This window comes from Desmodus rotundus, chromosome 12 (assembly GCF_022682495.2).
Source record: "Desmodus rotundus isolate HL8 chromosome 12, HLdesRot8A.1, whole genome shotgun sequence".
NCBI classification, from domain to species: domain Eukaryota; kingdom Metazoa; phylum Chordata; class Mammalia; order Chiroptera; family Phyllostomidae; genus Desmodus; species Desmodus rotundus.
The window spans coordinates 62,509,277-62,536,730 of NC_071398.1; the positions used below are offsets into that span (position 1 = coordinate 62,509,277).

General features: G+C 47.0%; 1 protein-coding gene across 1 annotated transcript in view; it reads left to right on the forward strand.

Moving 5' to 3' along the window:
- CTTNBP2NL (CTTNBP2 N-terminal like) overlaps nt 1–15,477 on the forward strand; it is a 45,192-nt gene extending 29,715 nt beyond the window's left edge. The window contains exons 4-6 of the mRNA XM_024570631.3: nt 6,545–6,775; nt 9,613–9,720; nt 11,437–15,477. Coding sequence (XP_024426399.2) covers nt 6,545–6,775; nt 9,613–9,720; nt 11,437–12,918 — 1,821 coding nt within the window. The 3' untranslated portion in view covers nt 12,919–15,477. The remainder of the gene's footprint in view (nt 1–6,544; nt 6,776–9,612; nt 9,721–11,436) is intronic.
- Nucleotides 15,478–27,454: the final 11,977 nt, after the last annotated feature.

The window sequence follows — 27,454 nt, forward strand, 5'->3', positions numbered from 1 at the left end:
TTGCTTTTATAAATATCTGTGGAGGCAGACTGACTTCAGAGGGAATCTCTGAAACTCATTGTACTTCACAGCTTGCTAGATGTGTAAATCGATAATACCTTACTAAGTCAGTGATTTTCAACTGGTGCGCCACAAGAATTTTTAAAACATGTAGTACCTGACTGTTTAGTCAAAACTGACCTCTTTTCCCTTCGACTGTCAAATAAAAAAATGACAACAGTCAACTCAACAGTAGCCATTCAGTGCAAATGGATCAAGATATATGAGGGGGCCCCCCCCCAAAATGGAATTTATTTATTAAAAATTGTGTATTTGCCCTGGCTGGTGTGGCTCAGTGGATTGAGCACAGGCTGCGAACCAAAGTGTTGCTGGTTCGGTTCCCGGTCGGGGCGCATGCCTGGGTTGCGGGCCGGGTCCTCAGTGGGGGCCATGTAAGAGGCAACCACACATTGAAGTTTCTCTCCCTCTCTTTCTCCTTCCCTTCCCCTCTCTCTAAAATTAAATAAATAAGTAAAATATTTAAAAAAAAAAAAAAAAAAAAATTGTGTATTTATTCTTACATGCTTACATTTCAGTCCCTTTCAAAGTACTCTCCATTTGATTCAATGCACATCTCTCTAGACTTTTTTCCCGCTGCTCAAAACAGTTTTTGAACTCGCCGATTTGGATGCCTTTTAGTGCTTGTGCTGTTTGTTGTTTCGCCTCTTCCACACCAGCAAAATATTTCCCTTTGAGGACGTTTTTCATCCAGGGAAACAAACAAAGTCACTTGGGGTGAGATCGGGTGAATAGGGAGGGTGGGGCACAGAGGTCATGCAGTTTTCGGTCAGAAACTGCTGACCACTCAGTGCCGTGTGAGCAAGATGTGCTCGTAAATCACCCTCCGTGAAATGAGCAAACGCTTCCGAGCATTCAAAAAGAACTCACTGAAGCCGAATGCAGCCTCTCACACCACCACCAGCTGATGCACTGACACAGATGGGTTCTTAGAACACTCACCTAGTGGGGGAAGCCTGAACTACAAGGGGCCCACCCTCTAGAAGATAATTCCAGGGTCCCCTCTCATACCTGTTTTTCGGGGGGGGGGGGGTCAGGTAAGCAGAAATATGTTTTTGGTATGCTGCAGAATTTTAGTAATTACTTTACGTGTGCCGTGAGATGAGAAAGATTGAAAATTGCTGCCTTAAGTGATTGCTGTTAGTAAAGTCTATGATTTACTTGTTACAAAGTAAAATATTGACCTCACAAAAATGATGAGAGTAAGGAGAGGCTGAGACATGAGGAAGGAGGCTGAAAAGTAAACATCTGTTACTTGTCTTGGGCTTCGGGGGAAATATAGGGTACAGGAAGAAGAAAGATAGGAGAAGTGCTTCTTCGAGTTGCTTACAATTTAGGCAGGAAGAAGAAAAGATAAATGGGAACTGTTTAATTACAATGCAAGAGATAAATACTAATTCCACATTATATAGATACAGAATGTCACATAGCAGTTCAGGACTAATTGCTAAATGAATAAGTAGTTACTGGTTATCTGGGTTCCCAAAATATTTTTAGTGGTGTATTACTTTGGAGTCATCTGGGGATTAGTGGATTTTGTTTTGCTTTTTAAATGAAGATTTCCTGCCCCAATCCAGTTTTACAGAATCTTTCATCTGCAAGGGTAGGTTTAGTCATTGGGTCTACAATAAAGGAAAGCCTATATAATAAACTTGTTATTAAATAATTAATTCATATTTATAGTGCTTACTCCGTGCCAGATACTATAGGAAGCATCTTCCATTACTCATTTAATTTTTATCATAATCCTGTAGGTAGGTTGTTACTCCAGTTTTACAGTGAGTAATCTGAGGTACAGAGAAAGTAATGGAATTAGAAAGTAGTGGAGCCAAGATCCCATCCCAGTTCTGTTAGGTTCTAGAGCTGGAACTGATTAAAGAAACTAAACATATGGAAAAGGCTACATTTGAGAATATAGCACTTATGGTGAGATGGGAGGAGCACTGATTTTCAGTAATATATTGGAAACATATTTTAAATCATGAAAATCGTTGCTCTTTACTCCCCTGTTAAATTTTGTACCTTTTTTCAAATATTAAAGTTCAATTTAAGTGAGGATAAATCCTCTTTTATCAATACCATCAAACATTAAAATCTAGTTTTATTTCAGCAAATGAAAGGAATTTCCAGAACAAAGGGTACCCTTGTAATGATGTTATCTCTATCCAGAATGGTTGCTTTATTTCCAGTTGCTCAGGAAGCTATTTATAGTTTATCAAGGACTCTAGGGTATAAATTATTTGAACATTAATAGATTTAACTTTTGTGTGAAAAGGATTCCTTTTAACATACTTACGGTAGCGTTTGTAAAATCATCCTGAAATTACGTTCTTTTGTCCTTCTGATGTCTGGTGTAGAGGTACTCAGATACTTCTAAAGACACAAAGTTTGTCTTGCTGATGATTTAAAGTATCACTTCAGAATTTTCAGTAAATGGCGAAGATGCATTCTTTTTTCTTTAATTTACTTTTTTGCTTTTTAAATTTTTATTGATTTTAAAGAGAGGCAGGGAGAGAGAGAGAAACATTGACTTGTTGTCCCAGTCATTTATGCGTTCACTGGTTGATTCTTGTACGTGCCCTGACTGGGGATCAAACCTTGGTATATCAGGATGATTCTGTAACCTACTGAACTACCCAGCCAGAGCCCAGACAAAAATACATTCCAATACAGTTATGGTACCAGCCTAACTCCTTGTACATAAAACCTTGTACTTGAATATAAGCTCCAATTAAATAGACCTTAGTTCGTCACCTTTAGCTGTGGAACCACTTTTATGTTGGTGATCATCATCCAGAGAATGAAGAGATTAAGTCCCTGTGATAGTGTAAATAACATTGGAAAGGGGAGCGGAGGCAACTGCTTCGTGTTTCTTTTTGAAGTTTGTCAGAGCAAAGCTGAAATTTTGGGAGAGCAAGCATGGCAGACTCCAAGGATATCACGTGGTTTTATTTTAAGCTTGACTCCTGAGGTGGTGTGTTTCATTCAGCCTGTGACGGTAAGAGTGAGTGAGTACTGGATGGCTAGTGTGTTTTGTCTGCTGCAGGAACACCCTGTATAGTTGAATCCGTCTAACCAGCCAATTATTTTCCTGGTGTCTGAAACTAAAAAGCATTGTTTTCCGACAATGTAGGAATTTCTGTGCAATTAAAATGTATGTCATTGAAGTGAAAATAATAAATTACAAGAAATTGATTGATTTCAGAATTCCTCCCCAAAAAAGTCACATCAAGATCATTTACAGTTTTTTATAAAGTAGCCGACATACCATTAAAGTACTAAAACTCAGCCTTGGCAGTTGTACTAAATTCACACCTGCGGTGCGGATGGTGGCACCACTGAGTCATCCACCTCATGGTCACCCGCCTCCCAGATGGCTCCCAAAAGTCCCACCTCTCGACAGTTCACACCTTTATGTCATCCCCTCTCAGTGACCAGGGTCGGTCTGTGTGACCAACAGAAGACATCAGAAGTGATGGTCTGTCACTCCTAGATTATTATAAACGACACTGGGGCCTCCATCTCGGTGCCTCACTCTCTGCCTCTTGCATCACTTGCTCTGTAGAAAACTAGCCTCGCGAGGAACCGAGGCCTGTGCCTGCAGCCGTGTGAGTGAGCTTGCAAACGCACCCACCAGCCCTCCTTCACTCCCGAGGCCGCCGCAGCGCTGGCCAGCGGCCTCGGGAGACACTGGGCCAGAACCCCCCAGCCAGCCCTCCTAGATTCCTGACCTTCAGAAACTGTGAGATAAAAAAAGTTTACTGTTCAAGCTGCTAAATTTGGGGGTAATCTGTTACATAGGAATGGATAACCAGCACATACCTCCAGTGAAGCTCTTTCATTCTTCAAATCTTAACATCTGTTTTTGGTTGTTGTTATTATTTGCACTGTTAACCTGTCATCCATACAACTCACTTGATTGAGGTATTAACTTAGTTGAAAAATACCGTATTCTGTCATTTTCCAATCCAGTGTTTGGTATAATAAATAGAGACCTTGAATTCACTTTGCCTATTAGAACATATTTAAATGAACTGTTTTGTGACAGGGAACCCTTTTTAGATTATGCCACAGATTCTTTTCATTTATGTGCAAAGCCACCAATTTTGTACAACTCGTAATTACTGTGCGAGTGATTATGGAATTACTGTGAAGTGCTTCAAGAGAAAACAGACAGCTTAACGACTGTTCTCAGAAGTCTGAGACCTCACCAAACAAGCTCCTTGTCCATTACTCATAATTCAGTGATGCTTATTAATTATATAGGATAATAACAGTGTGGGTTTTAAAAAGTCATATTTTTAAGGATTAGTTTAACTATAATCTCAAACCTGAGAGAAGGTTTCTCAGCAGCTCTGATGTCAAGGTCGTGAATTGTACCCCAGCTCCTGCTCTGTCACCCCACTTTCTCTGTGGTATTCTGAAAAAGAAAAGGTCATAAAACAATCAGGTTTGCAGAGGTTGGTTTTCTTTCGGGGGGTTGCCTGGTAAGCCAGTTTCAGTACCCATAATCACCCCCTTACCATCGCTAAGCATACAGAAAAGGTAGCCACGAATAAAAAATGTGTCCAAGCATTTTTCTCACCATGGATTTGCCTTAGGACATGAATAGCTATAAATAGATACTTTCATTGAATCCTTGGTTATAAATCTCATGTTTTTACACTGGAACATAAAGAAACAGATGTTCTTGGTGAAAGGAAAACATTGGTGAGACCCATGTTGTTTAACACAGTTGCTTTTTGAAGTGTAACTGGAAACTAGCTTTTTTGTTTTATTCTCACTGTGATTTTTAAATAGAATAATAACATATGGGTATAAACAGGCAATTAGGAATTGGTCCTGTCTTTCTCCATTCTAAATGGACTAGAGCTTATTTTGAAATTTTACTGAACATTTCCTTTTTAATTTGGAGGTAAAAAAAAATACAGGATTCTATCTTGGAATCTGTCTTTCAAGTCCCTCCGCCATTTAATTCACTTGCTCACACACACACAATAAGGTAAGGAAGATGATGGTTATCAGTAACTTAAAGGAACCAAGAAATCTCCCGTTTTATATTTCCAGTATACAAGTATTCTCCAGATACTCCAACAATGCCATCTTTTCGTCAACACAAAAGTAAAACCCAGTGCTTCCGACTCTGCACTGAACATTTCTCAACTGCACCAACGCCAATTAGTAGCATAGTCTGTGATTCCTAGGTCTTGAACCTGGACTGTTTAATGAAAAAAGGAAGCATCGCATTTTCAGCACTGAAACATACTTGTGTGTCAAGCAAACCCCATGCTTTTTTTTTTTTTTTTTTTAGGGTTTTTTGTTTTAAGCATAGTCATTGAATTGTGAATTTCCCTTTTCAAACGGGTTCGTGTTTGTAGACAGTGGTGCTAAGGAAAATATAGCTCCTGATGAAATAATTTTTTAATTGATAAATGACAGTAATTTTCTTAACTAGATTTCATTTGAAACTTTAAATCATATGGTACTTTGCTTGGGTTTTTGAGAAAGTTTCCTCGATGCTATATTAATACTTTTTTTGGTAAAATGTCTCGGGAAGCTTTAAAGTCTGTGCAGTAAAGTAATTGCTGTTATGTCCCCTGCACGTGAATACGGTGCTCGGGTGAAGCAGAACTTCGGGTCCTTCCTAGCAGAGATGAGAGCAGCAGGAACCCTGAGGATATCTTTCTGCTCCCTGACCAGACTCTGAGCACTAGGCCCGCATTCCCTGCTCACCCTGTGTCTCATCCTCAAAGCTCACCGCCCTGAAGGGGACAGATAGGAGAGTGGAAGACAACCGCCCACACAGAGACTAGAAGGGCGGGGGGGACTTGGCAGCAGCTAGATGGGATTCGTCTGCACTTTTAATTGTACGGACCTCTGCCCTCTTGACCCACCAACTGAGTGAAGTTCTGTACGTACAAATCACAGATAGTCCTAGATCATAACATGAAAATATTTTTAGCATCCTTTACTTATCTACAGCCTCCTTGTTAGGTCTCCAAATATGTGAACTCCCAAAATCATCGTGCTTAGCCTGTTTTAGAAATTCAAATGCTATACCTCAGGAAGAAAAGATCAGATGAACCTGTTGGTCATACAGCATCACAAGCAGAGGCAGTGAGCATGGTGGTTAAGGGACCAGGCGTGAGGGCCAGGCTGCCTGGGTGTGAATCCCAGCCGAACCCCTTGTCAGCGGGGTAACCTGGAACTAGTTACCTGACCTCTCTATGGTAGTTTCTCAGCTGCAAAATGGGGATCACAGCACTAGCTTATATAGGGCTGTAAAATTCAAGTACATTAATGTCCATGTAAGTGCTTAGAACAGTGTCCGATACGTAGCTAGCTCTGTATAGTATTTGTTCTCGTTAGTATTTACACTGTGTGCCTGACAGGCATGCTAACTCGCCACCCTAATGTATAACTACTAGCAAATCCCCCTCCTAAATAGTTTTGAAAAACAAAGCGGAACTTGTTTTCTCTTCCCCAGGCCCAACACAGAGATACTTTCATTGAAGAACGTTATGGAAAATACAACATCAGTGATCCTCTGATGGCTCTGCAGAGAGACTTCGAAACCCTGGAGGAGAAAAATGATGGCGAAAAGCAGCCAGTCTGCACAAACCCGCTCTCGATTCTCAAGGTGGTGATGAAGCAGTGTAAGAACATGCAGGAACGCATGCTGTCCCAGCTGGCCGCTGCCGAGAGCAGGCACCGAAAGGTGGGCCCGCCCGGGGACACGGGCTGCATCAACTCTTAGGAAGGCCTCATAAACAATGCCTGAGGTTTCTCGTCAGCTGCCAGTTTTCACAGTAACTCAGTCGGAGGTCCCACAGGTATCAGAAAGACCCTTAGCTCACTGAAGAGCCCGGAGGCAGGAAAGCAAACACAGGGCACTACAAGTGTTAAATTTAGGGAGTGTGCCAGACACATTCAAGACAGCATTCCTTCTTGATATGACACTCCAAACACTTGGTGTGTTTTCTCAGCTCTCGATCTTTCAAACTTTGGCAACAAACTGGGATTTGACCAAGCTTGTAACTGAAAGGAGCGGTCTCTGTTTGCTTACTTAAGTGATAGATAGAAAGATTAACAGGTATTTGTGGAATGAGGGAGAGAGAAAAAATTTACCGAACTATAAACATGCAAGCCAATAGATTATTTTCATTCATTTCTAGTTTTGAGTTTTGTTGCATTTTACTTCATGAAAGTATACACAAACAGTCCCTAGGGGTGTTTCCCTTAAAACTGACCTACCCTGCTAGGAAAAGGGTTGTGGGGGTTGGCTCCAGGTCTTACAGCCCCTGGTTAGGAAAGCAAACCTGTGCTTTCCTCATCTCATTGGAATTCTAGTGCTTATGACTGTATTCCCGGTCTTGTCATTTACTGCTCAAATTTGGCCTGTAAAGCACACTTGGCTGGAATATGCCCTTTTTTTTTTTTTAACTGTTGGTTTAGATTTATACCAACAAGTGGGGACATCGGCGCAATTATACACAGAATGCCAAAAGCTTGTGCCTTTTTAAAGAAAATGAAAATTTCTGTAAAATATCTTTATAGATATCTTTAGTTGCATTCTAAAGTTGTGCAAGACCCCGAACGCTGGAATCTCTGGTCTACTGAAGGAACTGGAGGCATCTGTGCCCGCTCTGAAGGGTGTCAATGGGTTTGAGTTAGTTGCGTCCACGTGGGGGGAGGGTTTTTACATAATCCTCTAAGAAAACCTCCACACACCCTTGTTTGGTAGGCGGGCCTTTTTCCCACTTCACACATGAAGTCACTGAGCTGCGCTGAGGGGCTGGCTGGCGGTGGTGCCCACGGAAGGAGTAGCTTTGGGATGATCTGTGGCTCTGGGTGATCGGGGAAGGAAGAAGTTAGAAATAATTCAAATTCCTTAAAACTGTATTTCGACATAAGATTCTTTGAGTGTTAACTATTTAAACCAACTGCCTGTCTAATCTTGTTTTACTAAAGTACAATACTGACTTTGTTAGAAATCAAGTAGTATCAAGAGGCTTATAATTGGGGTGCTTATAGGCCCAGTTTGCCCGAGAGAGCCCAGCTTGTGCCTGCCGCCCTGGCAGGGTTATTAACAGTACACCCGCTGTGACTCAGAAGGGGTTTGGGCGGTGAATTACGTGGTCGCTCTGCTTGTTGTGAAAAGTGGACGTTCCTATTCCACCCCGTCCCACTCCCGCCCCCAGTATTCAGACAGCCCTGTTTTCTGATGCCCATTTATGTGGGCAGATAACTCCCGTGTTTCTAAATGACAAACAGCTCTCTTGCTCAGTCAGTTTTAGACACTTAACCACTTCCTTTTATTGTAGACATGGATTTTGTACCTTACACCCCACCCCTACCATCTTCCCAACACAAACATAACCACCTTTCCTTACCCCCGTTCTCCATCGTATCTGCTCTTCCCGAGTCCCGAGCCTGCCTGTTCGGTATCTCCAGAGCATAAATCTCTGGCTCATGCCTGGGCCAGAGACGCCTGGCTGCTAACACTCTACTCACAAGAATAAAGTTGAGGGGCCTGGCCGGCGGGGCTTGGTTGGGTGGAGTGTCGTCCCATAAACCGAAAGAAAGGTTGCAGGTTCGATCCCTGGTCAGGGCACACACAAGAGGCAACCGACTGATGTTTTTTTAGGAAGTACGCCACAACGGTTTCACTTTTGTGTGTTTAAAGGGGTGTTTCATGTCCCAGAAAATATTCCGCCTCCATTTATAAAGATTGTGAGTGAGGAGGAACTGTGAGCCATGGCCTCCGGGGTGTCAGAGCTCAGCCCTGCGCCTGCCCTGGCCCCGCCATAGCGTGAGCAGCAGCCACTACAAAGCCCGCTTGCCCTGCGCACAGCGTGCGGCTAGTTGTAGGCAGGGTGACGTGGCGAGTGTCCCTTTCAATGTGTGTTCTCCTTAAAATTGGGCTCAACCCTTCGGCATCAGAAGTGGAATGGGCAGGCAGGTTAATTAAAGGGCCTTGTGAAAAATCTCTACTTAACCTCCCAATAATGGAGCCTTTTTATGTGTAGAATGAAGTCGAGAGAGTCTTTTCACCTCTTATCTAACGATACACAAACGACATGGTAGTAATGAAGCAAGGCACGGCTAGGAGGCCACCCACGTGAAATGTGTAGTGTCGGGCCTCTCTTCGGTGCCCCCATGACTTGCGCATTTGAGGAGAACGTCTGGGCATTCCGCCCACCGCCGTCCTGTCTTGCTTCATTACCCCTATCTGTCCACTCCCCTTCTGCCACCAAACCACCTTTCTTCTGGGCCCTCTGTTAATTCCCTGAAACCTTCTCAGCCCTGCAGCCAATTACATGCCATTTTGTGTATAGCTCAGTAAAGCACCTCCTTACTGTTTGCTAGCACCCCGCTTGCCTGTCTTTCACCCCACGAGACAAGGAGCTCCTTGTCGTGCCCTGCCTGGGATGCCTTGTCTTTCTGACTTGGGAACTGTCTTAGTTCTTAATTAGATAGGCTCTTAGTATTTAAGTGTATTATAACTGGGATTCCCTGGTACTTGGAAGTGATTGTTTTTTAAATTCTTTAAAGGTGATCCTAGACCTTGAGGAAGAAAGGCAAAGGCACGCCCAGGACACAGCTGAAGGAGATGATGTCACCTACATGCTGGAGAAGGAGCGAGAGCGACTGACTCAGCAGGTGATTAAGGTGGAGGATTCGGGCAGTGTTTGCCAAGACTAGCATTTCTCAGAGACTGGTCCTGCAGGGTGTGAGTTGGTGTTACTTGAGAAAAAAGGCTTTATAGTTGAGTAAGTCTGGGAATGACTGGATTAAACAAAGTTAAGCAGGTTTCTAACTTCAGTTTCTTAGACCCTTTAGTATGCAGAAGCACATCGTGAGTCTTTAAGAAAAAGATAACATGTTCTGTGTTTGACAGACCGAGTTTTCAAACCTTTTTTGATGTAGATCACCCACTGTAGGACTGTTGTTCCATAGAACACACTCATACCCATCCTGACTTAGAGCTCCCAGTAAGTAAGACATTTAACAATCCAGGTATATACACAGAGGCCTGAAACAAAAATACCATGAAATCACACAATCCTTACTGCATTCAATACACATTGGTGTTTTACCTTCCAGTTTATCTTTTTAAAAGTTTCAGACATGCCCTGGCTGGGTGGCTCAGTTGGTTGGAGCATCACCCTGTACACCTAAAGGTTGTAGGTTCGATTCTCAGTCAGGGCACATACCTTGGTTGTGGGTTCGATCCCACACGGGGCACATACTGGAGACAGCCAGTTGATGTTTCTCACATCGGGGGTGGGGGAGAAGAAACATCTCCCCCACCCCCCACCCCTTCTCTCTCTCTAAAATCAATGAACATGTCCTCATTCTGGTCGTGACTCACTAAATTGGTTTCCCCATCCATTAATGGGTCTCACAGTTTGAAAAATACTGACTAAAAGGGTTCCTTCAACCCTTCCCTTTTAATACAGTTGAGATGATGATTAAAACGGACTGCATTTGTATAAGAAGTATGATTTAAGTGGAACTATTTAATGTGTATTTGTTTTTAAAGACCAGGAAGAATTGTTACTGAAGCTTATTTAAAGACTTTGTTTTCAGCAGCATTCATCACAAAATCTGGTTTATATGGCTTTCTATTGTCTGTTTTGATTGCTTCTAATCCTCTGAACTCACCACACCTTAAACACAGTGATGGTTCGTATTCCCACTAACAACCCTGCGACTCTGTAACACAGGGGGCAAGCACAAGGCCCGCGGGCCGAATCCGGCCCTCCACCTTGTTTCTACCCAGGGGCACCGCCAAGCTCCTTGCCCCTAGTTAAGGAATAGTTACATTTATACAGTCCTAACATTATGCTCCGCCCTTTTAAGGCAACCACGAGGCTGATGGTGGCCCCCGGTAAAAATGAGTTTGACACCCTGCTCTATAAGAACTAGAGGTGCCTCCTAAATCATCAAAGAAAGATTAAGTTACAATGCATGACCCTGGCCAGTGTGGCTCAGTTGGTTGGAGCATCGAGCTGTGACCAAAAGGTTGCAGGTTGGATTCCCCACCTGGGTGTGGGTGCTTGCGACCCTTGGTCCAGGCGTGCACAGTCCCCGGTCTAGGCATGTATGGGAGGCAACCAGTCAATGTTTTTCTCTCTCCCTTCCTCTGTCTCCAAAAGCAATGAAAAAATGTCCTTGGGTGTGGATCAGAAAAATCACAACGTGTACAGCTTGTGGTAGGTGTCCTGACACTTCAGGACACCGACCCGAGCACAGGGCACGCACACCGCCTTGTGTGCCGGGAACAGCTAGCCAGAGCCCTCTCCTCACAGTGCTTGTTCAGTGCATCTCTGTTTCCTGCCTCTAACCAACATGTGTGGTGGCATTCTTCCCTAGTTGGAGTTTGAGAAGTCCCAGGTGAAAAAGTTTGAGAAGGAGCAGAAGAAGCTGTGCAGTCAGCTGGAGGAGGAGCGTGCCCGCCACAAGCAGCTCTCGTCCATGCTGGTGCTCGAGTGCAAGAAAGCCAGCAGCAAGGCTGCCGAGGAGGGGCACCGGGCCGGGGAGCTGAGCCTGCAGCTGCAGCAGGAGCGGGGCCGCGTCAGTGAGCTGGAGGAGGAGCTGGCCGCTGAGAGGAAGCGAGGCCTGCAGACGGAGGCCCAGGTGGAGAAGCAGTTGTCTGAGTTTGACATCGAAAGGGAACAACTGAGAGCTAAACTGAACAGAGAAGAGAACCGGACCAAAACTCTGAAAGAAGAGATGGAAAGTTTGAGGAAGATCGTGAAGGATCTAGAAGCTTCTCACCAGCGTTGTAGTTCTAATGAGCAACTAAAGAAACCAGTAACCGCATCTAAAGGCACAGTGACCGAGCCCCCCAGGCTAGTGTCTGTATTCTGCCAAACGGAGAGTTTTCAGGCAGAAAGAACCCACGGGAGCAGTGCGGCCAAGGCAGTGATCACTGGGCTGCCTGGTCCCACCACTCCTACTTACTGTTATGCCAAAACCAATGGCCATTTGGACCCAGAGATACAGACTACCAAGGAGTTGATTACAGGCAGCAGTGTAGAAAACCAAGTGCCTCCACGAGAGAAATCTGTGGGATCAGCCCCAGAGAAAGCAGTGGAGAATGGTGGGTGTGCTGTGGGGACTGAGAGTCCAGTCCCAATGCCGAGTCAGCTCCCCTCCAGTGGGAGCTCACTGTCTCCCAGCAGCACTGCATCCTCCTCTCTCACATCCTCTCCTTGCTCGTCACCAGTACTAACTAAGCGCCTCTTGGGGTCCTCAGCTAGCAGTCCTGGCTACCAGTCATCCTACCAGGTAGGGATCAACCAGCGGTTCCATGCAGCTCGGCACAAATTCCAGTCCCAAGCAGATCAGGACCAACAAGTCAGCGGTCTGCAGAGTCCCCCGTCCAGGGACCTGTCCCCTACCCTCATGGACAACTCTGCCGCCAAGCAGCTGGCCCGCAACACAGTCACTCAGGTGCTCTCCAGATTCACCAGCCAGCAAGGGCCCATCAAGCCCGTCTCCCCCAACAGCTCCCCCTTCGGCACAGACTATCGAAATCTGGCCAGTACTGCCAGCCCACGAGGTGACACCAGCCATTCACCAACTCCAGGGAAAGTATCCAGTCCTCTGAGTCCCCTGGCTCCAGGAATCAAGTCCCCGACCATCCCCAGAGCTGAGAGAGGAAACCCTCCACCCATCCCACCCAAAAAGCCCGGCCTTGCCCCTTCTCCATCCACTTCCGCTCCACTGACCAAAGCTCATTCCCAGGCGACCCCGTTGACCAGCTCAGAAGACCTGGCGAACAGCTGCTCTTCGAATGCCGTCGTGGCCAATGGCAAGGGTGTCGAGATCCTTCTGCCTACCGGCAGCTAGTCTCTGGGGGGGTGGGCCCACACTCGACATTCCGTCCATGTCATCCAAGCACTCAAGAGTCCCACCGCCGAGTCAGATCATTATTTATTTTGATAGTAGCTGAAACCATCTGTATAATACATTGAGTGTATTTTGCCTTTTTGTATTTTTTTAAGTAGAAACTGAGTAGTTTGGATTTTTATGATTCACCTCTTTGTACCATAAAGCTTTGAAGGGCACCTCAAAGATGTCTCAGACTCGGCAGTCTCCAACGTGTGAAGGTAACTGAGTACACCAGGTGGTGACTTGCTGTCTTTTTTGGGGACTAGAATCACTCGATACTCATTTTTAATTATGCAGAAGTGGTTCATGCAGATTTTTATTCCAGATGAACATGTTTTAAAAGTGCCTGAAATAAGACTGCCATATGAATGTGATTCTGCAGCAGAAACACAAACCGGCTCGTTTAATTGCAGAAAATGAGATCCTCTGTGAATTCTGAATGTTGAAAACAAACTGCTTTTAACCCTCTTTCACTGTCTTGAATACTACCGGCTGCATGAGTAGAGCGGGTGTCCCGAAGGTGGGGTGAACCCACCGCACATCGGAGCCTTTCAGAGCCCGTGAGACGCCCTCCTGAGCGTTGGGTAGTTGGGGTGCTGATTTTCTTGTACTTTTCAAAAATTAAGTCACTCCCAGGTTCCTTCATAAATTCTCGACTAGAAGGAAATCACATCTCCATTCAAAAGCTGTCTTCAGGCCTCTACCGTTGTGTGAGGAACTTCTGATTGTGATTGCCGTCACTTGAATAGGAACTGGTTACTCATTCTCATGTAACAGTTTTGCAACAGAATGAGATCTTTAATTCTGTAATCAAAAAGCAATAACTTAAAATTCACTCCTTATAATATTATAAGTCAGAATTATATAGGTTTTACCAAATTGTTACACTTATTCTCCAGGCTGGCAGCACCTGGTGTCTGTATCTGTTTAACTTTTGCCTAAATGCAAGTGTTCATGTATCTGTATAGACACACGCCCCTTCACATGTTTAACATACACACACTTAACACATAAATATCAGTGTGAGCATATCTTTGGAGTTTGCAATATAGGGTAAAGGATGAGTAGAGATGCATGTTAAGATTACCTCCCAAAGCAACTGGACGGGTCTGGAACCCAGTCAGTCAGAGGAGCCGTCTTGTCTACAAGGAGATGGGGGACGTGCCCAACGAAGTCAGGTCTTCAGGCTCATAGAAAGGCAGAGCCACACTAACCCCGGTGTCACAGAGCTCAACTGGCCATGCACAGGAGCGGAACGGGCACTCAGTCACGTGGCGTGAGGGACCCGTAGCAAACTGGATTGCCCGAGCCCCTTTCAAAGGCTCGTCCTCTCCTGTTCAGCTCCAGCTGCTTGTCGCCATGCAAAAGCTATGTTACTGGCTCCTCAAGTTTTCATAAAATCCAAATTTTCATGAGAAACATTCTCATTTTAACTACCAAGAAATTCAAAAAAATGTTAAACAGTGCTATAAGCATTTCTGCAGCTGCATTTAGCCCGCAAGCTACCAAGTTGCAATCTCTTTTGTTCTGGAAACTTACATCATTTCCATCATAACAGGTTTGTGAGGACAGAAGCTGTCCTCAGAATATAGTGATGTGATCAATTCAAAGTCCTTAGAACCTCAGAGCTTTCTCCTTCCCTCAGACAACACTGCACACAACCCAGCTCTGATGTGTGCTGACGTGGCTTTGTGTCCACAGGGATGGAGGGGCCGTGGGCGCTTCACAAACGCCCTCCCAGCCATCATCTCCCCTGACCCCTGCTGTCATTTAAGTCTGTTCCCTCTGAATCCAATACGAGTTGATGGGCAGGTGGTGGTGTAACGCAGGGGAGCACGCTGGTGTCTCCACAGCCCTGATGAAGGCCAATACTCGGAAATGGAAAACTGTCGATGCCCCGGAGAGTCTTCCAAGTGATGGAGGGGACACCTCACACCACCCAAAGCAGTCCTGCACTGACCCGGATTCCCACACACAGCCAATGACGGTGCTGTGAAAGGAGCTGAACTTCCGATGGTCCCAGAGTGCTAATACCTCTCGTGCTTTACATGGTAATCTTAAAAGTTGCATTGTGCTCTTCCTATGTTTGGGCATAGATATATATAGAGAGAGATTATGAGGAAGTTTATTTCTTAGGAAGTGCACTGAATAATGTATTTCTTTTACAGTGTAATATGGGGGTGGGGAAATGGAAAAGAAATGTGTATTTTTGCTAGTTGCCTATCTTCTGAGATAAATAAGCACAATACTGCAATGGATCCAATAATCCAGTTAGGTGTTATAGATTAGTATTTAAGTTTGCTGTAGATTGTGTGTGCTAAGTAAAAGTTCCATGATTCACAATTCTGGTGTTTAACCCATGTTGCAAAAGCTATGTCACTGGTCAACAGGTTCTTTGTAACGACGGCAACACGTAACCCAAGCATTAACTCGTCATTAACATTTGTGAAGCAAATGTGCCATACAGAAGGCTGCATCCATTTTTATAGCAGACTACATTAAAACAAGTTAAATCGTCCTGTCTGGGGGAAACATAGTCTTGTTTGTACAAAGCGAAGAATGTGGCCCCGCGGGGCCTGTTTCGTTCAGGAAGAAGCAAGTGGTGTAGAGGGAGTTGTTCGTTCACGGCTTCAAAAACCAGATGAAGTCAGCAACCCATCCAGGTGAGATCTGGGGCACTGGTTTTCCGTAGTCTTAGAGCTGGGAGAAGCCTTCACAATATCTAGTCCGTAATTTAAAACCATTTGGGGGTTCTGGACCTTTTGAGAATCTAAGAAAGGGTAGGCTCTATCCCAGGTAAAATGGGTGTGCTCCGATGTAGATCTGGTTGATGGCTTCACAGGATCCAGAGACCCTGGAGCCGCCCCTGATTCCTGCGCCCTGACTTCAGAATGCCTGATCTCGTCCTGCCTCTCTCTTCACCAGTGACGCATGCACCCCTGTCTCCCAGTCCAGTGCTGTTGCTGCTGCATTGTTAGTACGTGCAAGGTGTAGCCAGACAGAAGCATTTGAAATCCTTTGATGTACAAAAGATGCTCAAACTGTGGGTGTTGACATATCCTAAGTTTCCAGCATTTAAGCCAAATAATGATCATTTCAACAAACACTGGGCATCCCATTTCCCACAGCAGCCTGCCAACAGTGTGTCCTCGTCAGTCTGCACGTGTGTGGTTTGTAAAGAACACTCAGTGCTCAGGACCTGAAACGAAATGTCAGCTGTCTTTGGAAACCCTGATGTGTTTTCTTCATGCTCGTGAGTCACAGGCAGGCACTGTCCCACAGGGGCCGTTTTAATGTAGTTGCTGTAAAATTAGCTCAGAAAACGTGAGGACCTATAGCCAGCCATCTGCCCTCGCATCGGCCAATTCATGGGTAAGAGCAGAGGAGGAAGGAGTCAGGGGTAGCAGTTCTCAAACCTGACTGTGCTTCACTCAGTACAACCTGCCGAGCCTGCTGAGTGCACAGACTCCTGGAGGTGTGTGAGGGGCCGGCGACACAGGTGACCTGAGGACCACCTTTGGAGAAATAGTGCCTCCCAGCCCTCCCTCACTAGTTCATTCACAAGAACTTGTTCTTTGCCTTTAAAAGGCAATGGTATTCGGAGGCAGGAATGTCTGTTGGGTTAAAGCTTCCGCACACACACTGCCTGCCTGCCTGAGCTTCACCTGGGCTGTGAGGTATTGGCCCCGGGTGTTCCGGTGAGGTCACTGAGATCAGAGACTTGTGCAAGGGGCCTTAGTAAGTGAGGGACCTGGACTGACGGCCCCAGGGCTTTGCTTTTGCCATCCCCTTGGTTTCATAAATAAGAGTGCCCTGCGGCTGACCCCAGGCCCTCTGGAGACCCTGATGCAGTAGATTAAGGTGGGGCTCTAGATAAGGGCCTGGTCTGATTCTGAGAATGGCGTGAGCTTCAGCCCTGCAGGGCACCACTATGTGCCTCCTGCCCCCCCTGGCCCTGCCCCCAGGAGTGGATGATCAGACCTAACCCGGGAGACCATCTGATTTCCCTCAAGCAGCGTACCCCTATTTGAGGAGACTTAAGCCGAGGTAGCTATTTACGGAAGACAAGTCTTAAAGTGTCCCCTGCCCTCAGGGCACTCACAATCTAGTTGGGAGAAGGGAGACATTAACACAAGAAGTTACAGACAACCAACTGAGTAAACACAAGTGGGGTTAAAAAGCTGCGTGGGGCTGTTGAAGGCGATCCTGGCGGAATTGAGGTGACACGGAGTAGCCTGTGGCTCTGTCTATGCCGCTGAAGTGGTCGGCTCAGAAGTTACTGGAAGTGTCCCAACAAGATTTGCCTTATCCCTGGAGAGTCACCTACTTAGCTTGACAAGAGACCTGCTCGGTCATTGGTCATTTAACGAGGCAGATACCCCGGGCTCCCTTCAGGAATGAAGGGTTTCTTCCCCTGGCTGTGGGGAACGCTGGCAGTGAACTCCCTCTGCTGTAAGCCCGGTGTAGGGACGGCCTTAACTGAAAGAGACCAGTTTGACCATGGTCACGGCTCCTTCCATGGGCAGGCTGGTTGATGTGGGAGCTGGAGACCGGACCCCTTGTCCCTAATCAAGGGAGTTCTGAAGGGTCACCCCAGCTTCAACCCACCCCCACCCCCCATAGGATTGGCTGAGCTGCAGCTCAACTTTGCCTTCCCTTTTTTTCCTCCCTGTGGGTCCCAAGGGTACTTAACTCTCTGGTAAACTGGCACCTCAATCTCCATCTCAGACTCGGCTGTACCTCTTGGCCATGGTTAAGTCCTTTAAAGAAAGTATTTGGTTCCAAACTCTGAAACAGGCCTTAAGTATATGTAACTTCACTTAACGACTAAGAGAGGCAGATATTCCTACTTGACCCCCACGGTAATTGAGGCTCACCGAGGTACATATCATGGCCCAAGGACCCCCAGCAGAGTGGGGCTGAGGTTCGATGTCACAGCTGGAATTGAAGCCATTCCATTGGCCTTCCGGACCACCCACCTCCCACGGGCCCTACTGTAGCCAACGCTATGGGAGAATACACGCGGAGAGTTTAAATATTACTTTGTCCATCAAATTCCTACCTGTGAACCCTCTGGAGACTTTCAGCTCAGAGTAGGGCACTGAGGATGGGGTTCAGGGAGGAGATAGGAGAGGGGTGGCTGGCCATTGAATCTTAGAGCAAGAAGGAAGCTGAGAGACCCTTCATTCCAGCTCCCTCCTTACAGACGAGAAGGAAGCCCCCCAAAAAAGGCCAGGCGACTGGTCCAAACCGCCCTGTCTAGCCTCCCTCAGGGCTCGGGCTAAAGAGCCAGTCTGGCTCCCTTGCTTCTGCTTGGCCATGTGCTCCCCCTGACCAGACCTGGGACCAGGAATTGCCAGCTCAGCCCTGGCTGCTGCCTCAGGTGTTCCTCCTTCCCTTCACCTGGTTCTCTGGGTATTGATCTTACTCGCCTGAGCTGCCCCAGATTCCAGACCTTGCCCTCTGCCCACTGGCCTAGGCCTGTCCACTGTACATGTTGCCACAAAAATCCTGTCGTCCTATCTCTGAACCGGTTTGACGGCCAAGGGGAGGACAGTGGAGCCTCTCCTCCCAGACGGTGCCTCCGTCTGTGGAGCGCTGGCTCTGGGAAGCGCTTACTCACAAGGCCTCCTTGGCTCCTAAGGTGTGGACATGCAGTCACTGAGGCCTCGAATGTCTATCCCCTCCCAGCTTGTGCTCTGATCTGCCACACCTGCCGGTGTGGGAGACACCTCCCGCTCCTGGTCGCAAACACACAGCCCTCCCAAGAAGGGCCTTTTTCACTCCAAAAACTCACCCCTCTCCCTTCCCTACAGTGCCCAGCCTCCCACTCCCCTGCTTCCCCAGCCCGCCCAGCCCAGTCAAAGCCTCCCAGGGCTGTTTGGGCCTCAGCGTGGTCGGGTGGTATGGGGGTGGTGCCCACAGCACACAGGCCCCTTCTTCATCCCTGGTGGGTTTTCCCTCCCCTGAAACTTGGTGAATCAACACCACAGGGCCACACACAAGGCTCCTATTCAGAGCTCACTTTCCTTCTGCTCCAACCCAGCCCTTGGCACCTCTCTCTCCTTCATTCTCTGTGCAGGCCTTATTCTCTCCCTGGGAAAGCTCTGCTCCCTGCCCGGTGCCCCCGTGCTGCTCCCCGCACCCCAGACACATCCTCATTCCTCATCCACACCTTCTGGGTGTTCGTAGCCCCAGCTGGACACAAACATAAAGGAGGTTGGACGAAATAGAAATGTGAAACTATGAAATTCTCATTCGCATATTTCCAACTGGTGTGTGTTGCCGATGGCTCTGCAGACCCTGAGCCGGGTTGAGAGGGACTCACGCCCACACACACCTGCTGCGCCTGCCCGTCACCCATTCAGCACACGTTTGTTTGGCACTGACTGTGTGCCAAGCCTCATGCTAAGGGCTAGACTTTACACTTTGAGGGGGAACAAGTTTGATTTTGACGGATGGGACACCTCAGGGCAGTGCTGGGCAGGATACAGTCGGCGCCCAAATGGGTGATGGGACCCCCAAAGTGCCTAAGAAGTTCAGCAGAGCAAGGAAACCTTTGGGTCGAGACCCCGAAGTATAGGAACAAGAAAGGATACTGGTCCGCGTGGATGAGGACAAGGGGGTTCCAAAGACGAGTAAGGAAAGTCGGCCTCCAGCAGCTCAGCCTCTGCTAGCCTGCCTTTCAGCACCAGGGTCCGGACGACAGGAGAGAGATGGTTTGCCGCCTTTGGGGAAAGGCACAGGGCGGAGAGGGCTGCAGGTCGAAGTGGGAAGGCGGGGCTCCCTTCTTCCCAAAGCTGAGTGGCTGGCGCCCCCTGGTGTTTCTGTTCCTGCGATTCTCTGCACCGAGGCCCGCAGCGCCTCCTCCTCCCCGAGACAGGACCCGCTTCAGAGACCTGGTGTGAGCGGAGGTGCGTCCCCTCCCCCTGTCGTTGCTCGGCCATCTGCCTGACAGCGAAGGGTGGACCACGGCCACAGTCCCTGTCTCAGACACGGATGGGAGCCCAAACTAGTGACAGGGAGACCACAGCGACAACCTCTCAGGGGTGCTGTGAGCCTTAAGTGAGCAAATCGACGTCAGACTAGCTGGGGCCTAAGTAAGCGCTCGGCGGGTAAGAGCCATTACTATTACGTAGCCCCCGGAACAGTAACCGACACATAGCTGGTGCCCCATCACTATTTGTTAAACGGGGGTCAGGAGGAGTCTATTGGCATTTATTTTATTTTTATTCCTTTGCCCATCTAATTATGCTTCAAAAATGTCTACACTGTCTCTCCTGCAAAAAGAAAAAGAAAAAGAAAAAAACCCTTAGCGAGTCAAGTAAGTAATCGAGAGCCAGCACTCTGTGGGAGGAAACAGATTCCATCCATTCGGCCATCCACGCAACAGCTCCCACTAGGTGCCACTCACTGACAGGCACTGGGGTAAAAAGATGAGTAAGTTACCGGGTCCTAGCGCTTTGGATGCTGGTGGGAGAGACAGACACAAGACCTGGTGTTATGTGGACTGTAATAAAAATAAGGGCAATCTGTGGCATAACAACTAATCTCCAGCGGAGTCAGGAGTGGTGTCCCAGAGGCAATGACGTTTGTCCTGGTCCCGAAAGAGGGGTAGATGCTCGCAGGCAAAGGAGGGGATGAAGGGCATTCCAGGGACTGAGGACAGCGTGAGCGATGCACAGGGCTGCCCAGGGGCCCGGTGAGGAGCCTGGGCTGGAGGGTGGATCCGCAGAGGCAGATGGGCGCAGGAAAGGACATGATCAGCCCAGGGAAAGCATTGGGACTCTGATGGTCCACGGGGAGCCTGAATTGAGGGAGCATTCTGAGCAGAGGCAGATTTACCAGGATGTTTAAGCTTCGAGGACCATTCCTGGCACAGCCTCTTCCAGTCCCTGAAGGGCCCAGACAGTGTGTTCATTCGGCCATGCGTTTGTCTAAAATTTGCTGAAGTCAGATGACTGCAATCAGTTAAGACTGCTGGCTCTTGTCACTCTGCCTTCTCCTATGTCACCCGGTGCTGAGTGGCCTCGGAGTGGCAGCCACAGCGTTTTGGGAATTCATCTCAAGGTAAGTCGAACAAGAAACTATTTTTGAGTGAACTGTGTTTATGAGGCTCGCAGTAGCTGTCTCCGTGTAGGAGTGGCTCCCGGGAACGCTCTCACCCGGCACACACCGCCTCAGTTTGCACAGACAGGGAGACGCAACACCAGCTGTGTTGCTGTAAGAGGAGGAAAAAGAAGATCTTAAATGCCTGGAGCCAGAAGCTGGTCCCTAAAACAGTCTTCCAGTTATTGGGTGTATAAAATTATGAGCAGGCAATTAATTTCTCATCAATGCCTAGTGAAAAGAAAATTTCTCTTTTGCCAGCAAAATAGCCAATGACGCAGTGTACACAATCATAGATGTGCCATAAATACAAAGATGTAATCAAAGAGCAAGGAGTCAAAAGGTGTGTGTGTGTGTGTGTGTTTAATTTTAGAGAATTCTGCTTCTGACCAAGATGAAATAGTGGGCACTGTGTTTATTCTCCCACTAAAACAACTAAACGTGGAGCAACACACAGTAAACAACAATTTTCAAGACATTGCATATCAGGCAACAAAGGACAGAGAAGAAGCAAACAGTGTGAGTCCTTTGATTGCTCCAGAAGTGAGGGGGGGGTCAAAGCACAGCCTGGCACCTCCCCAAGTCGGGATGGAGCTGGGAGCTGGGAGGGGAGAGGGTTGGAAACAAGAGTATTGGAGACCTCCAGAGATTTTCAGCTGCTCCCCCGGAGGCTTCAGCCTGGGCACTATTCAACATATGCATGCGAGGACCCTGGCCCAAGGCCAAGGAGAGCGCCACCCAAAAGGAGTAGAGGGAACAATACTCAGAGCTCACTGAGAGGGGAGTGGTTTCTGTTCTCACTGGCAGGGTGACAAATCTCCTACACCTCAGGGTTTTGTCTCTATAAAGGCCAAAGCTGGCTCTGTACTAAATATTTCTCTGCTCCCACCCCAACCCCCAAAATTAAAGCAAGACTTAAAAGGATCAGATTTTTTTACATTACTGCATCCCAGACAAAGCTCAAGAATTTGTATAGAAAAACAAAAATATCTAAACCCCAAAATTAAAATTCCCAAAGTCTAGCACTCAATCAAAAATTACCAGGCATGTGAAGAAAATAGAGCTAGATCTATATATATCCCATAATTAGGAGAAAAATCAATCAATTGATAATTGACCAAAAGGACATAGTGTTAGAATTAGCGCGCAATTCTATGAAAACAGCTGTCGTAACTGTATTCCGTATGTTCAAGGAGACAGAGGACAGGCTGAGATGACTAGAGGCATGAAGAGTAGAGAAAAGGCCCAAATCAAACTTCTGACATGGAAACCACAATATCTAAAGTTAAAATGTACATATACTTTAATACATAGGATGGTATTCATAGCAGATTACAGACTGTGGAAAAAATTAGTGCTAAACTTAAAAAATAGCAATAAAAACTATATGAAACATAGAATGGAAAGAAAAAAAGTTTAACAATGAACTTTGGGACAAATTCAAGTGACCTAATATAAGTTTAACCAGAGTCTCTGAAGGAAAATATTTGACCATATAATGGCCAAAATTTTCCAAACTTGAAGAAAATGAGAAACCCACAGATACAAAAATATCAGTGAAACCTGAGCATAAAAAACATTGAAAAAAAACTACACCAAGGAACATCATGAAGTGTTTAAGCCAGTAGTAAAGAGAAAAACCTTCAAAACAGCCAGATGGGGGAAAAAAATATTATACACAGATGAACAAGAAAAGTCATAGCAGACTTCTCATTGGTGACAATATAATTTTGAAGAGAGTCAAGTGATTAGCTTCAGAGCCCTGAGGGAAAAAAGCTGTCAACCTAGAGGGGATTCTATACCTAGTGAAAATGCCTGTCAAAAACAAAGGCAAAATAAAGACTTTTCTCAAACATACACAAGCTGAAGGAGCTCATCTCCAGCACACTCGCAGTATGAGAAATATTGAAGGGTGTACTTCAGGTGAAAGGGTGACAATTCTAGAGAACTGGATCTGTACAAAGGAATGTAGAACACTCGACATGGTAACTATGTGGGCAAATATTAAAGAGTATTTTCTATTCTTTAAATCTCTTTAAAAATTCATCAGAATGTACTGTGGGATTTAAAACATAAGAAGAAGTAAAATGTTTGACAACAAGAACACACAGGCTGAGAAATGGGAGCGTAACAGGGTAAGATTCCTATACGATACATGAATCAGTATATCATATGAAGGTAGACCACAAAGTGTTAAAGATATATATGTATATATATTGCAATCCCTAAAACAACCAAAAGAAAAAAAACTCATAAAGCAACTCATGAAAAAGGGGAATAAAGAACAGATGATATAATAATAGCAAAAATGTTGACTGAAAACCCACCATCTAAAAAAATGACTTAAAATGTAAAAGATCTAAATAACCCAAAGGCAGAGATTGTCATGTTGTATAAAACAGTAAGATTCACACATATGCTGCCTAACAATAAATCTACTTTAAATATAAAGACATAAGTTGGGCAGATTGTTATAGAATACTCCAACCAAATGCCACAAAATACATATTATTTTTGAGTGCACATAGAACACTCACCTTTAAATGTCTAAATATTATGTTTAAACGGGTTTAAATCATACAAAGCATCTTCTGTGACTACAATGGAATTAAACTAGAAGTCAATAACAGAAATGTCTCTGGAGAATCTCCAAATATTTGAAAAACAGCATGGTTTTTTAAAAATATTTTATTTATTTATTTTTAGAGAAAGAAAGGGAGGGAGAAAGTGAGGGAGAGAAACATCAATGTGTGGTTGCCTCTCACCCGCCCCCTACTGGGGACCTGGCCTGCAACCCAGGCATGTGCCCCAGACTGGGAATCAAACCCAGGACCCTTTGATTCACAGGCCACCACTCAACCACTGAGCCACACCAACCAGGACCAAATACACTTTTGAGTACTGACACCAGATTATAGCAGCTTAAGAAACAAATAGGAGTTAAGAAAACTAAGGCAGGGAAAAACTGGATTTCTCCTTAATGGAGAGTGTGGACTTTATTTTCAAGAAGTTCAGAGGTTAGGGAAGGACAAGGGAGGATAAATAGCTTTGAAAAAAAGTTTTGAGATAAAGTTGGAAAATATAGTTTATTTATAGACCAAGTGTACTTGGTTAATGGTCAGAGAAATGTAAAAAATTCAGAGACATTATATGAAAAAAAGTAAAGTCAGACTTTGAACCATGTACGAAATTCAATCTAGGTAGAATAAAAGCTGAAGTATAAAACATAAAACTATAAAGCTAATAAAAAATGTAAGGGAATATTTTTGTGATGCTTGGATGAAGGAAGGACTTGGCAAATAAAACCCAAGAAGCACAAAACCACGTGGCAAAAACTGATAGTTCTGACTACATCAAAATTAAGATTTGTGGTCAGTAAAGAACACAATAAATAAAAGTAACAATTGCACTCAAAGGCTCTTCTTCTCTTTTCCCTTTTCTTTTCTTTTTTCTTTCTATAATTGGACTGGGGTTATGGGAAGGAAACCCACAGGAGTGAAGTGTCATTCTCATCACTTCCTACCAAGGGCGCTTGCCAGCAACGCGCCTTATCACTGTCCACGCGGACCGGGACCGCCTGACTGAGGCTGCCGGGTTCTTCCTGTGAAGCTACCCTCACCTCCCACCACCACCACACCATTTGTGTTCTGTCCTCTATGGGAGGGAGACACAACCTGTAGCCCACAGGTAAGGAGGGGAATTATAGACCACCTCATTAAGGGCCAAGGAGCTACGGAAAGTATTTGGAATTCTTCTGCCTGGGTGATTTGTGTCTTCTCCCCATATATTTATGTACTTACCTATTTATATCAGTATGGATTCAAACATACTTATTTTATACTTTGTTGCTCATATTGTCTAGTGTTGACTACTGGGAATGCTCTCAGTTGACTCCTGTGTTCGTTTTAATTTTTAACATGGGTACATACGACTTACATAAACAAAAGCTCTTTAGGGTCCTTGATAATTTTTAAGAGTGTAAACGGGTCCTGAGACCAAAACGTTTGAGAACCCCACCTGACCCCCAAATCAGGTGTGTTTCTGTGCTTCCCAGAACCGTTGTTTCTCTGCAGGAAGGGGCTGCAGACAGGGCAGAGGCATAGGAAGCCACACTTGGGTACCCACAGAAAGACACGCTGCTCCGTGCCACACTCCGCTAAGGTTTTCCCGGAGCCAGACAGGCTGGAGTCCCCCGCGAGGGTCCAACTCACCCTGACCTGCCTTTCCAGGAAACGCCGCTGCGGGGCGCACGGCCCCCAGAGCGAGCCACCCGCCGGCGAGGCAGGGCAGCCGGTGTCTGGGCTGCAGCGCAGCGTGGTCTTCCGCCGGGCGGTCCCGGTCTGACCTGAGCCCTCTAGTCTCCAGGCTCGCCCTCCTGGGCCCCATCAGGCGTGCGAGTGTGGCGCCCGCAGACAACAGCGCTCCTGCAGCAGTGGCGGGGCACGCGAAGAGGGGACGGCCGCTTCCCGGTCCCGCGGGGGCGCCCCGCGCCCTCCACCTGCCTATCCCCGCAGCCGGCAGCGGGACAGCTCCCTGCTCCCCTCCCCGGCCGGGCCGGCTGGGCCCCACAGACCCTTTCTTGTGCAATCGCCCGACAGGCGGAGATAAATGGCTGCATCTGGAGACCCGGCTAATTGATACAATAAGTTCTATAATTGCCTCAAAAATAAGGTAATGATTTGGCAGAGGGAATACTTTGATCTTATCAGCCAAGAAAGACCTCTCCAAATGAAACTTCTGAGAGGGGCTGGAGGCCTCCAACTTGGGAGTGTGAATCCCGCGCCCTTGCCCCCTGTTCCCAGCCGGACACTGCAGGCTTTTCAAGAAGGGATGGAAGGACCGACCGTTCTCCTCGAAGGAATGGAGAATGTGTGCACATATGCCACGTGTTATGTGTGCAGAAGGGGTGGGTTCTGGGCTGACCTACAGTCCCGGAGAAGGGGGGTGGGGGAGGCTGGAGAAAAGAAGGGGTGGGGCAGGGCAGACTGGGATTAGGAAACCCAGATCTGGCTCAGACCTGATGAGGTTTCTTACACAGCAAGGGCCGCCCACTGGGGCTTTTCAGGCAGGCGGGTGTACGGAGAGCCTCGGTCCTGCCTTCTCTGAGAAGCTGCACACACTCACACACGCTCTCTCGCCCTGCGCCGTGGGTGTCCCTGCCTGGCAGAGGCCCCAGCACAAAGAGGATTAGAGAGATGAGCTAATCTGGTTTGTGTCCCAGACATGGCCCCAGAAAGGGACCTTGTCGACCGACGCTGACGTTTACGGGGATAAAGGAGTGAGGAGTCCTCCTTTGCGGGCCTGCTGGCTGACAGTGCCAGAGACTCCTCCCCACCGGGAACCAAAGGGGGCCAAGGCCCTGACCTCGGGGAGCAGGGAAGCAGGGTGGATGGGCTGTGCTGCAAGAGGCAAAGAGAAAGAGAGATCCCCACAAAAGGAGCTAGATCTCCACCATACTTGTTTCAAGAGTGAGGAAACTGAGGCCAGGAGATGGCAGCTGACCCACAGAGTCATGCAAATCATGCATGGCTGAGTTGGGGGGAGGGGACTGAGGTTTTCTGATTTTTTCAGGCTATTGCTGTTTGCACTGTGTTGCTGGGACTTCAGGGGAAGGTGTGAGGCAGAGGGTGAGAGACAGGGACAAAAAGGATACACACCAAGGAAAACACAGAGAGGAACAGACACACACAGAGACTGAGAAAGGCAGAGACAGAAAGCGGTGACGAGACGGGCAGAGTGAAAGAAGATGAGAGATGGACTCACACAGATTCATACAGAGGGCAAGATGGAGAGAGACACAGATACACAGCGAGAGACAGGCAATGACAGAGACTGATAAGGAGACAGATTCAGACAGGAGGAAAGGCAGGCACGGACACAGAGAGACACATGCAGACGGAGAGACAAACAGAGAGAGATAGGAGTAGACACGGAATGACAGAGGTATGACCCAGAGAGGCACAGAGAGGCAATGTGGGCGGAGCAAGAGGCAGAGTGAACTGAGGACGGCAGAGTGGGAGGGAGGCAGAGAGTGGGCTCTGTAGTTTTGGTCCACTGGAAGCAGATCATTCCGGGGCCCAGAACAGGTGGTGGGGAGAGAAAGCAAGTTCCATGCATAGCCTACTTGATACATGCAGACTGGGAGAGGGGAGCTGGAGGCAAAGTGGGATCCACCATCCCTTGGGGTTAAGCTGGCCAGTGACCACCCAGGATCCCTGCAGCACACGCACTGGCCTCACACAGAACCTGGGCCACCCGCCCAGGACGGCCGGCAGCCCGCCCACCGCCTGGCTCCAGTCTGATTACAGCCAAAGTGCTAAAAGGCTCCAGACCCCCACGCCCCGCCCTCTTGGTCCCACCTCCCAAGCTTCTCCTCCTTCCCCTT